The sequence below is a fragment of the Heloderma suspectum genome, chromosome 4, assembly GCF_057233095.1.
Source record: "Heloderma suspectum isolate Gila_16-S chromosome 4, 16-S_ref, whole genome shotgun sequence".
In the NCBI taxonomy this organism is placed as follows: Eukaryota; Metazoa; Chordata; class Lepidosauria; order Squamata; family Helodermatidae; genus Heloderma; species Heloderma suspectum.
The window spans coordinates 314,347,803-314,360,591 of NC_139461.1; the positions used below are offsets into that span (position 1 = coordinate 314,347,803).

At 50.7% G+C, this 12,789-nt stretch overlaps 1 protein-coding gene across 1 annotated transcript; it reads left to right on the forward strand.

The window, feature by feature from the left end:
• The first annotated feature begins 247 nt into the window (after positions 1-247).
• Positions 248-1,112, forward strand: LOC146349094 (nigwaprin-b-like). The gene is made up of 2 exons (XM_084848443.1): positions 248-329; positions 973-1,112. The coding sequence occupies exons 1-2, from the start codon at positions 248-250 to the stop codon at positions 1,110-1,112; spliced, it is 222 nt and encodes a 73-aa protein (XP_084704569.1).
• Positions 1,113-12,789: the final 11,677 nt, after the last annotated feature.

Consider the following 12,789-nt stretch of genomic DNA (forward strand, 5'->3'; position numbering starts at 1 on the left):
CCAGATTCTCCGATTTGGTAATAGGAACGTTTATTGAGAAATGACCTCTCCTGACGTCACCTGGTGGCAGGACCTCGACCCCCGAGTGTCTCCTGTTGCGTTAGAAGCCCGGAGCATTTGCCACCTGCTCCATGTTCCACTGTTTTCCTGTGCAGCCGGGGGGGGGGAGGCACCCCTTTTCATTTCCGGCTGGGATGGGTATTAAAGGCATGGGGAAGGTTTGATGAACACTCAGCCCTGCCTCACCATGAAGTCTGGTGGCCTCGTCTTCCTCCTCGTGGGGCTGCTCGCTCTCTGTGCCGTGATGTCCTCTGCCTCTGATGATGATGGTGAGTGATCCTTTTCAGACCCAGAGGATCTCTCTGCTTCTATCACTGCAAAGGCTTATTTGTCTCACGCTGCTGCTCTGTACACAGCAGTTAATGGGATCCTTTTCTTCCCACACCCCAATCCTTCCAGATGTACAGACTAGCGTTGTATACCTAGTGTAGACATTTCTGTGTTATGGAAGGGTGAGAAATGACTTGCCTGGGGATGACTAAGGGGACTCCACAGCGGATCCTGTACATTCCCACTGCTGTTCATGCTGCCCTGAAGGCACAGCTGCTGGGGGTGCACAACAGGACATTTTGAGCCTGCTTAGGGCACCCCCCCATTCGGTTTGGATTCTTAGGCCCAGCATCAGGACTCGGCATCGTCTGTCGCCTGCCGGGCACCAAAGCTGACTAGCGCCTTAAAATCACTGGGTGGCTTTGGCTGCTCCTCCTCTCGCCACGCACTCCCTCCAGGCTGCTGGCCTGGAGGCTTCCAGCCAGGAGCAGGGTGGCAGCGGTGGCAGGAAGAGATGACTGCCCCCTCCACCCAGCTGTGTCTGCCTTGGGGAGCTGTGATTCTCCGGCCACTGGAACACACAGGAGCTGCAGCCCCTCTTCTTGGGAACGTCTCACAGCCACTGGTTGTTCTGTGTTGCAGAACGGCCAGGAAAGTGCCCCACGGCTCCTCCGGGTACTGTGGCACCGTGCATAGCACGTTGCGAGAAGGACGCACAGTGCCCGAGACCGCAGAAGTGCTGCAGCTGGGCTTGCATGAGAGCCTGCTTCAACCCCGTCTAAGGTGAGCCAGGCCTGCTCGTCCGGGAATCGCCACCCCTTCTCTCCGCCCCTCTGCCAGCACGCAAGCCCCCGGCCGCGCCCCTGTGTTTGTGCCCGGGGCTGGGTGGGAAAGACAGTGACTCGCACAAGTCGCTGTGAGCCTCTAATCCTGCAGGTGGCTCCTGAGATTCTCCAGCTGGCTTCCTTCCCTGGATCTCTCGCCTCCCTGAAACGGCTTCGGGGGGCTTTGCCGGCCCTCTCTTACCCTCTAGAGTGAAACGAAGCAGCAGGAGGCCTTGGAGGCTAGAGCGCCTCCTGCACCGCGTGGAAGCAGCGGGGCTTGCGGGTGGGCAGGGGAGATCGGAAAAGACAACCTGTGGCCAGGGGGGGCAGAGCGTTATGGGGCCCTGCAAGTCCGGCATTTATGAAGTCACTGTCCATGGTTCTCTGCCCCTCAAGGGAAAAGGGCAAAGTACAGAAGGGACCAAGCTGGGATTCCTGTTCTCCTTGCTGCTGGACCTCTTTGGTCATGTCTGTGGCTAGTTTCTAAAAGGATTGTGGAGGATCCGCTGGGACCAGCGCCAACCGTCCTGTAAGATAGGGCCTCTCTGGACCTGATTCCAGCTCTCCTACTAAATCAGGCTGGCCAAATCCAGCCTTCCAGTCCCCCAAATACCTAGTAGCCACCGTCCTCAGCCGAGAGGCACTGAAATTAGCACTGAGGCTCTGCAGAGAAATCACACCAACTAAAGGTTGGATAAAGGTTTATTAAGACAGAAATAAAGGGGTCAAGGGAAAGGGGAGAATGGAAGTAGCAAGTTACACAAGGGGGCACAAAGCCAAATTACTCAGCCGTATACACAGAGCTGTATGAACGCACACCCAAGCAAAGTAAGAAAGCTACCTGGCCTGTCCTCACATCCCGAAGTATGGATCTCCCTGCAGAGCACCCAGCCATCTGCAGGTCCAGGGCCGCCAGGGCGAAGGGAGACGCCATGCCTCAGCCTCCTTTCAAAGACCGCCCTGGCCTCCCAGAGGCCGGAACCCCCCACCAACTCCAGCTGTTAGCACCTCCCAGTCAGCAGGGATGGCGCCTGGCCTTGAGCGAAGGGCCCAAGCGCCTCTAGAAAACAGGCGATTCCAGGTGGTTGCAGCAGATGTGGCAGCCTGGCCCCATCTCGTGGTGGAAAGCAGGACATCCTTCTGGGGTCCAAACAGTCGCCCCTCATCCCAGTGTTGTGGAAGGCGGCGGCGCTTACTCCCCGATGGGAGAACAGCGCCATGCGTCTGTCCAAGAACTCACGGTGAGGAGCTGAGCAGCCATAAACACCCGGTGATCAAATTGAGATCCAGGGGAAGGCGAGGGGGAGGGGGCTCGCTCCACTAAGCAAGCCGAACAGTGAAAGCATCTCAGAAAAGATGTGTGCTTATTCATTCTCCTCCGGGGACGTAGAAAGTAGCAGTGAACACTGGACTTGTACAAATGGAAGCAGCATCAAGAGTTGTTCAGACTTCGGCTCTGGCGGGGGCTTCTTCACACCTTTGGACTGGGCCTCTTCCTCCTCCTCCTCCTCTTGTGCAGGGTGCAGAACCTGAGACTAGAGACAGCAACGGGGATGAAGAGCGTTGGGCATCGCCTGCACCAGGGAAGGTGGCCGCTCTCCCAGCACGCGTGCGAGTCTCCCTCTGCTCAGGCTGCCCCACCTCCATCCCCGCTGGGAGAAGGAGGCGGGGTGGCCGAAGCCGGCTGAGTCCCCTTTGCCCCTCCATCAGGGAAGCGAAGGGGATTCAGCCACTTCCCCTTCGCCTGTCCTACCTCCTTCCCACAACGGACAGCTGGCTCGGCTTAGCCGTTTGCTGGGTTCGGGTCAGCGTTAGGGTTGGGCCCAGTCGCTGGATGGAAGATCCACCTCTCGTCTTAGTGTCTCTGACTCTCTCTCTCTTTCCCACAGCAGAACCTTGAAAGATTCCTAGAAGCACAGACAGCAGCCCATCCTGAGTTGTCACCAGAGCCCACCGATCTATTCCTATGATGCCTACTATTGCTACTATCCTATCCTACCTGAACCCACCTCTGCACCCCACCCCATTTTCACTGATGGTGCCAACTTTGCGGCACCATCACCCTCCCTTTCCTTGACAATAAACACACAGATGCATCCTGAAGGTCTGGTGGTTTTTGGTTGTCGTTGGGGGTCTTCTTTTCCTGCCCCTCTCTCCAAGGTCCCCTTCCAGTTGACTGTGACTGTCCAGAAAGTGAGAGAGAGAGGAGCTCTGTTTACAATTGTCTTTTAAAGCTAAGTAATGAACATTAACATATCTCCTGATAACAAATCACGCACGTGTATTTATTCATTTAATACATTTCCAATCTGCCCCATAACTAATTTATGTATTAATTAACTATTATTATTTATTACATTTATATACTGCCTAACAGCCGAGGCTCTCTGGGCAGTGCACAACAATTAAAACCATTAAATACAACATGATAAAACACAAGACTTAAAAAGTTTAGAGGTAGCATGTAAAACCAAAGTAAAACCCCACAGCAGTTACGGCCCAAGGAAAGCCTGGGAGAAAAGGCGCGTTTTCAGGAGGCGCCTGGAAGATGCCACATGTTCTGCCCCGGAACTGCACGGGGAGGGTTTTCCAGAGGGCGGGTGCTGCTACAGAGAAGGCCCGCCGTCGGGAACCTCCATGGTGACATTCCTTTCATTTTGGAATGAGCAGCAAGGGCTCCTCTGATGATCTTGGGCATGACCTGGTATATTTACGGGAAGGCAGTCTGCAAGGTATCCTGGTCCCAAGGTGTTTAGCGCTTTATATGATAATAGCATAGTCTTGTATGCGGCTCAGTAGCTGATAGGCAGCCAGTGCAGTTCTTTTAGCAGTTATGTGAGCATGGCTGGGTGTCCCAGCAAGCAGTCTGGCTGCCGCATTCTGCACTAGCTGCAGCTTCTGAGTGATGCATTAAGGCAGCCCCACATAGCGCTCATTGCAGAGGTCTAATCGTGAGGTTATCGGTGCATGGATCACCGTGACTAGGCCATCCCTATCCAGGAACGGGCATAGTTGGCATGCCAACCGGAGTTGGTAATAGGTGCTCGGGCCACCGAGGTCACCTTGGCCTCCAGTGACAAAGGGCAGCCCCAAACTACAGATCTGCTCCCTCAGAGGGAGTGCAACCCCATCCAGAACAGGCAAACACCCCAATTCCCAGACCAGGGAACTGCCAACCCATAAGGTCTCTGTCTTATCAGGATTCAGCTTCAGTTTATTGGCCCTCATCAAGTAAGGTTCTCTGGGCGAATGATGGCATGTTAAGTATGTAATGTGTCAAGACACGTTTTTTCTGTCTGTCCTGAATCTATTACTGATCAATTTTCTGGGATGATTTTGAATTCTAGGTGCTATGAGAAAGGGAGAAAAGTAGGGCAGCAAGTGCGAGCATGTGTCTGCTGAAAATGTTCGCAAATACCAAATACGTGCTTGCTTTTGATTTGCGCAGCTTTCCCCATTCAATGTGCGCAATTTTCCAAATTTACATAAATTTCTAAGTCATTCCTGCTTTGGTGTATGAGGGAAATTTGCACAAATGCTGGGATTTTTGCACAACTTTCATGTTCAATCGCTGCTTGCTTTGCACAGTTTTCCCATTCATGCAAGACTAGCAGCGATCACAAACATGAACGGGAATCGCATCCATCTTGGCCAGCTTGAATATTGCTCACTCACCATCCCCAGCATTACTCTGTTTGAATTAAACCAGAGGTACAACGAATTCAATGCAGTTTCTTCCAATGCAGTTTTTTCGGGAGCTAAATTGTCTGCAACAAATGTTACACAACTCAACAACACAGCAGTGGATTTGGTGCTAATTTAATTTAAAGAACAGAAAGCAGAGAGTAGGATTAAATGGTAAATTCTTCCAATGGAGAACCCACAGGGTTTTGTATTGGGACCAATGTTTTTCAACTTGTTCATAAATGGGTGAATTAGGAGCTGAGGTAGCTACATTTGCTGATGACACCAAATTATTTAGGGTGGTTAAAACAAAAAGGGATTGTGAGGAGCTCCAAAAGGATCAAACAGAGAAGAAGGCCAGGATCTCTTCTTGATCATCCCAGAGTGCAGGACACGGAATAATGGGCTCAAGTGACAGGAAGCCCCCTTCATGGATCGCTGCCTTGTTGTGGCGAAGGGGCTTGCGTAACTCAGTGTAGCCATAAGCTATGCCGTGCAGGGCCACCCAAGACGGGAAGCCAGATCCTGGCTGAACATCAGGAAAAACTTCCTGACTGTTAGAGCAATACGACAATGGAACCAATTACCTGGGGAAGTGGTGGGCTCTCCCACACTGGAGGCCTTCAAGACGAGGCTGGACAGCCATTTGTCAGGGATGCTCTGACTTGGATTCCTTCATTGAGCAGGGGGTTGGACTCGATGGCCTTGTAGGCCCCTTCCAACCCTACTGTTCTATGATTCTATCTCTCCAAATTAGGAGAACAAAATGCCAAATGTGGCTCAATGTAAGCAAGTGTAAAGAGATGCACGCTGGGGCAAAACATCCCAACTTCACATATACGCTGATGGGATCTGAGCTAACAGTGACTGACCAAGAAGGAGATCTCAGGGTTGTAGTGGACAGCTCGATGGAAATGTCGATCTAGTGTGCGGCTGCTGTGAAGAAGGCACATTCCATGTTAGGCGTAATTAGGAAAGGAAGTGAAAATAAAACTGCCAAGATCATACTGCCCCTCTACAAATCAATGGTGCTACCACATTTGGAATACTGTATACAGTTTTGGTCACTACACCTAAAAAAGCATATTGTAGAGTGAGAAATAATGCCGAAAAGAGCAACAAGAAGGAACAATGGACTGGAGAAATTCCCTTATGAAGGAAGTTACATCATCTGGGACTGTTGAGCTGAGAAAAAAGGTGCGACAAGACGGAGATGTACAAAATTATGCATGGTGTGGATAAAGGGGATAGGGAGAAAGTTTTCTCCCTCTCTCGTGTTACTAGAACCCAGTGGGGTCATCCTACGAAGCTGAGTGGTGGGAGATTCTGGCCAGATGAAAGGAAGTCCTTCTTCACACAGCACACAGTCAAAATATGGAGTTTGCGACTACAAGAGTTCCTGAGCCCTGTTACCGACCTCTCTGTGGATGGCTTTAAAAGGGGATTAGTCAAATTCGTGCCTAGGGACACCAGTGGCTGGGAACATCAGCAAGAGGGTGCTATACTGCATTCATGTCCAACTTGTGGGCCTCCCACAGGCAGCTGGTCGGCCACTGTGTGAGCAGAATACTGGACTAGATGGACCCTTGGTCTGATCCAGCAGGGCTCTGCTTATGTTCTTCAGAGCGATTTAAGCAGAGGCTGGATGGCCAGTTAAAGAAATGGTTTCTTTGTTTGCGTCACTAACTGATGACTGACTGATGGGAAATCAGGTTTATCCATCTCTTATGAAGTGGCAGTTTCACATGCAGCTTCCAGTGGGACCCCCTTCTTCCCACACCCCGAGTCCTTCCCGATGTAGAGTTCAGACTTGAGTGAAGTGCCATGGAGAGATAGCAAATGACTGCCCTGGGAATGTTTCAGGGGACGTGTCTCCAGCATAAGATCCATCTGGTTCACAGTATCTGCTGAGCTCTTCCTCCTGCTGAAGAAATCCAGAGGGTTCTATGTTGAGTGAAGAATGCAGGAGAAGTAGGTTGCTGGCTAAGGGCAGAAAAGGGGATATGCCCCCCTCCCCAGGGGACTGAACCTGGCCACCTTGCAGCCTATGATCAGAAGGGGAAAGGAACCTGCAGAGTCTCTGAGGGACATACCAGTTTCAAGCTGTCATGGATCAGTGCAGGTTCCCTTTGCTATTCCACATGTGGAAGGGAATCCAGGAGAAATACTGCCCCCCCACTCCTTTTTGCCTTTCCTTCCTTGTGGCCCTTTCCAGTGCCACCAGGTGGAAACCTTCCTCTCTGTTTCCGGTTACGTGATGCGCTCTTGTAAACCTGTAAAAAGCAGGAACCTGGGAACTACAGACCAGTCAGTCTGACATCAATCCCAGGGAAAATTCTCGAGCAGATTAGAGAGCAATCCATCTGGAAGCACCTTGAAAACAATGCTGTGATTACTCGAAGCCAACATGGATTTGTCAAAAACAAGTCTTGCCAGACGAATCTGATCTCATTTTTTGATCAAGTCACCTCCCTTGTAGACCATGGGAATGCTGTAGACATCATATACCTCGACTTCAGCAAAGCTTTCGACAAAGTGCCCCATGATCTCCTGATGAGCAAAGTAGCTCAAAGTGGGCTAGATGAAACAACGATCCGGTGGATCCACAGTTGGCTACAGAATCGGACTCAAAGAGTGCTTATCAGTGGGACCTTCTCCAACTGGGGAGAGGTAACGAGTGGGGTACCGCAGGGCTCAGTCCTGGGCCCAGTGCTCTTCAACATTTGTATTAATGACTTGGAGGAGGAGGTGCAGGGAATGCTGATCACATTTGCAGATGACACCAAATTGGGTGGGATAGCTAATACTTTGGAAGACAGAAACAAAATTCAAAGTGATCTGGATAGACTGCAGCGCTGGGCAGAAAACAACAGAATGACATTTAATAGGGAGAAATGCCAAGTTCTGCAGCTAGGAAAAAGAAACCAAAGGCACAGTTACAAGATGGGGGATACGTGGCTCAACCACACTACAAGCAAGAAGGATCTTGGAATTGTCGATCACAAGCTGAATATGAGCCAACAATGTGATGTGGCTGCAAAAAAGGCAAATGGTCTTTTGGGCTGCATTCATAGAAGCATCGCTTCCAAATCCCAGGAAGTACTAGTTCCCCTCTACTCAGCACTGGTTAGGCCTCATCTGGAGTCCTGTGTCCAGTTCTGGGCACCACACTTGAAGAAGGATGCAGACAAACTGGAGAGGGTTCAGAGGAGGGCAACAAAGATGATCAGGGCCCTGGAAACAAAGCCCTATGAAGAGAGACTGAAAGAACTGGGCCTGTTTAGCCTTGAGAAGAGAAGACTAAGGGGAGATAGGATAGCGCTCTTCAAGTACTTGAAAGGTGGTCACAGAGAGGAAGGCCAGGATCTCTTCTTGATCATCCCAGCGTGCAGGACACGGAATGATGGGCTCAAGTGACAGGAAGCCAGATTCCGGCTGAACATCAGGAAAAACGTCCTGACTGTAAGAGCAATACGACAATGGAACCAATTACCTGGGTAGGTGGTGGGCTCTCCCACACTGGAGGCCTTCAAGACGAGGCTGGACAGCCATCTCTCAGGGATGCTCTGACTTGGATTCCTGCATTGAGCAGGGGGTTGGACTCGATGGCCTTGTAGGCCCCTTCCAACCCTACTATTCTATGATTCTATGATTCTGTGAAACCCATGTACGAACTTGTACACATTCCAACAAGATCTATACACCCGCTTATAAGGAGTCTTTAGACATTGGAAAAGAGAGTGTCTATGGCTAAGAAGGCACTTCCCACCCAAAGAGATCCGCACTCAGACACTGTTCATAGAATCATAGGGTTGGAAGGGGCCTATAAGACCATCAAGTCCAACCCCCTGCTCACTGCAGGAATCCAAGTCAAAGCATCCCTGACCCTGACAGGTGGCTGTCCAGTTTCATCTTGACTGCCTCCAGTGTGGGAGAGCCCACCACCTCCCCAGGGAATTGGTTGCTTTGTCAATTAAGATTGCTGGGAGAATTATCAACAGCCTCAGATACGCAGACGATACCACCCTAATGGCAGAAAGCGAAGAGGATCTAAAGAGCCTCTTGTTGAGGGTGAAAGAGGAGAGTGCAAAAGCTGGTTTGAAACGCAACATTAAAAAAACTAAGATCATGGCATCTGGCCCCATCACTTCCTGGCATATGGAAGGGGAAGAAATGGAAGCAGTGACAGATTTTATTTTCTTGGGCTCCAAGATCACCGCAGACAGTGACTGTAGCCATGAAATTAAAAGACGCTTGCTCCTTGGGAGGAAAGCTATGGCCAACCTAGACAGCATAGTAAGAAGCAGAGACATCACCTTGCCGACAAAGGTCCGTCTAATCAAAGCTATGGTTTTCCCAGTAGTAATGTATGGCTGTGAGAGCTGGACTATAAGGAAGGCTGAGCGCCGAAGAATGGATGCTTTCGAACGGTGGTGGTGGAGAAGACTCTTACGAGTCCCCTGGACTGCAAGGAGGTCCAATCAGTCCATCCTAAAGGAAATCAACCCTGAGTGCTCATTGGAAGGACAGATACTTGAAGCTGAAATATTTTGGCCACCTAATGCGAAGAGAAAACTCTCTGGAAAAGACCCTGATGCTGGGAAAGACTGAAGGCAAAAGGAGAAGGGGACGGCAGAGGATGAGATGGCTAGATAGCATCAGTGATGCAATGAATATGGACTTGAGCACGTTCCGGGAGAGGGCGCAGAACAGGAAGGCCTGGCGTGCTGTGGTCCACGGGGTCACGAAGAGTTGGACACGAGTGAACGAATGAACAACAACAATTTAATAGTTGAACCACCATTTCTTCCCTCTGTCTTTTACTATGCACGTAGCTGAAGAAAGCCTTTTTGTTGTTTTTAGCATCCCTCGCTAGCCTCAGCTCGTTCTCAGCTTTAGCCTTCCTGGCGCCACCCCTGCAATTCTGTGCTACCTGCCCATACTCTTCCTTTGTTACTTGGCCTTCTTTCCACTTCCTAGATGTGTCCTGTTTTGTTTTCAGGTCATCCCTAAGCTTTTTGTGAAGCCACATTGGCTTCTTCTGTTGTCTTCCACCTTTTTTTTTCTTGTTAGAATTGTTTGTAATTTTGCCTTTAGAATTCCCTTTTTAAAAAACTCCCATCCATCTTGGACTCCTTTTCTCATTAGAGTCGCTTGCCATGGGACCTTACTGATCATTGTTCTGAGTTTATTAAAATCAGCTTTCCTAAAATCCAGGGTACGTGTTTAGCTACACGCACCTTTCGCTTCCTTTAGAACCAAGAACTCAAGTATAACATGATCACTTTCCCCCAGAGTTCCTGTAACTGCTACTTCATCCACTAAGTCATCTCTGTTGGTTAGGATCAAGTCAAGGATAGCTGATCCTCTAGTTCCTTCCTCCACTTTCTGTAGGAGGAAGTTATCCACCACATATGTCAGGAATTTCCTGCAGGGGCCATGTTTTGCAGAATTTGTCTCCCAACAAATATCGGGGAAATTAAAGTCCCCCATTACTATTATTTATTTATTTTATTTATTATTAAATTTATTAATCGCCCATCTGGCTGGTCACCCAGCCACTCTGGGCGATGTACAACATACAATAAAAACAGTTTAAAACAATAAAATTCTACAATAAAAACATTTTCTAAAATACCCTAACCCACCCCAAATGCCTGCCTGAACAACAACGTTTTTAATGCATGATGGAAGCTCATTAAAGAGGGGGCATGACGGAGTTCCCTAGGGAGGGAGTTCCACAGAGTGGGGGCCACCACAGAAAAGGCCCTCTCCCTCGTCCCCACCAGTCTAGCTGTCCTGGCTGATGGGACAGAGAGAAGACCATCTGAGGCTGATCTTGTTAAGCGGCCTGTGTGGTGCTGCTGGAGGCGCTCCTTAAGATAGGCTGGGCTGGAACCATATAGGGTTTTAAAGGTCAAAACCAACACCTTGAATTTGGCCTGGAAAACAACTGGTAACCAGTGCAACTCCTTCAGCACTGGAGTGATGTGATCTCGCCGGCAGCTGCCTCTAATCAGGCGAGCCGCCGCGTTCTGTACCAGCTGCAGTTTCCGAACCGTCTTCAAGGGTAACCCCACGTAGAGCGCATTACAGTAGTCTAAACGAGAGGAGACCAGGGCATGTACTACCGATGGGAGCAGATGGCCAGGAAGGAAGGGGCGCAGCCGCCGTATCAGATGGAGTTGATACAGCGCTGTCCGGCTCACAGCTGACACCTGAGCCTCCATGGACAGCTGAGAGTCCAAAATGACCCCCAGGCTGTGGACCTGGTCTTTCAAGGGTAGCTGTACCCCATTCAATACCAGGTCAACATCCCCCAGCCTCCTCTTGTCTCCCACCAAAAGTACCTCGGTCTTGTCAGGGTTCAGCTTCAGCCTATTCCTCCCCATCCAGCCACTCACCGTCTCCAGACATTTGGACAGGGATTCTACAGCCAACCTTGGTGAAGATTTAAACGAGAGGTAGAGCTGCGTGTCATCCGCATATTGATGACACTGCACCCCAAACCTCCTGATGATAGCCCCCAGCGGCTTCACATAGATGTTAAACAGCATCGGGGAGAGGATGGAACCCTGTGGCACCCCACAAGTAAGTGGCCACGGGTCCTAAACCTCCTCTCCCAGTGCTACCCTCTGGTACCTGCCGGAGAGGAAGGACCGGAACCACCGCAATACGGTGTCCCCAGTGCCCAACCCCTCCAGGCGGTCCAGGAGGATACCGTGGTCAATGGTATCGAAAGCCACTGAGAGGTCGAGGAGAACAAGGAAGGAGCATTCACCCCTATCCAGAGCCCTCCTCATATCATCCACCAAGGTGACCAAGGCCGTTTCTGTCCCATGCCCAGGCCTGAAGCCCAACTGAAATGGGTCTAGATAATCAGTTTCTTCCAAGTGTGCCTTCAAAGGCACCGCCACCACCCGCTCAATCACCTTGCCCAGAAATGGCAGATTTGAGACTGGGCGAAAGTTGTTCAGAACTTGAGGATCCAAGCAGGGCTTCTTTAAGAGCGGTCTTATCACTGCCTCCTTGAGGGCTGATGGCATCACTCCCTCCTCAAGGGAGGCGTTCACCACCGCCTTGATCCCCTCACCCAGTCTCTCTCTGCAGCTCATAATGAGCCAAGATGGGCAAGGATCAAGTAAGCAGGTGGTCGGCCGTACCGATGAAAGCACCTTGTCCACTTGATCAGGAGGAAGAAGCTGGAACCGATCCCACAAAACCAGTTTGCCACAGGCCGCCTCTTGCTCACTAACTGTATCCACAGCGTGCAGAGTAACACACCTAATCTGATCAATTTTATCTGCAAAGTGCCTTGCCAAAGCCTCACAGGAGGCCTTAGAATGCTCCAGTGGTTCCGGAGCCACAGGACCGACCAGGCTCCGGACCACTTGGAACAGCCTCCTGGGACAGCACTCTGCAGCCGCAATGGAGGCAGCATAATATTCCTTTTTTGCTGCCTTCACCGCCACGTGATAGGCTGAAGATACATCTCTAGCCTGTGTCTGATCATCTTTGGAGCAAGACTTCCACCACCGGCGCTCTAGCCGTCTCACCTCCTGTTTCAGAGCTCGTAACCGTGGATTGAACCATGGTGCAGTCCGAGCCCTGTTCAGGGGGAGAGGGCGTTTCGGAAGCCTCGGCCTGCTTCCTTGAAACATTGGCAATTTGCTTTTCAAAAGTTTCATGCTCGTCTTCCCCTCGATTGGGTGGCTGGTAGCAGACTCCAGGTCATAAGGGGAACCTTCACAACATCTCTAATCCAATACCAGGCACTCGCACTAACAGGGAGATGGCCCCCTTCATAAGAGGGTCACAACAACAGTAAAGTGACCCTCAACGCTCCCCCGAAGCAGCTCCCCCCATCAGTTTCAAGGCCAGTGGCCCGTTGCAGTATAGCGCACAAGATGGGTGCTTCCACCAGCCCAGACTCACAGCTGGCTCCCGTCAG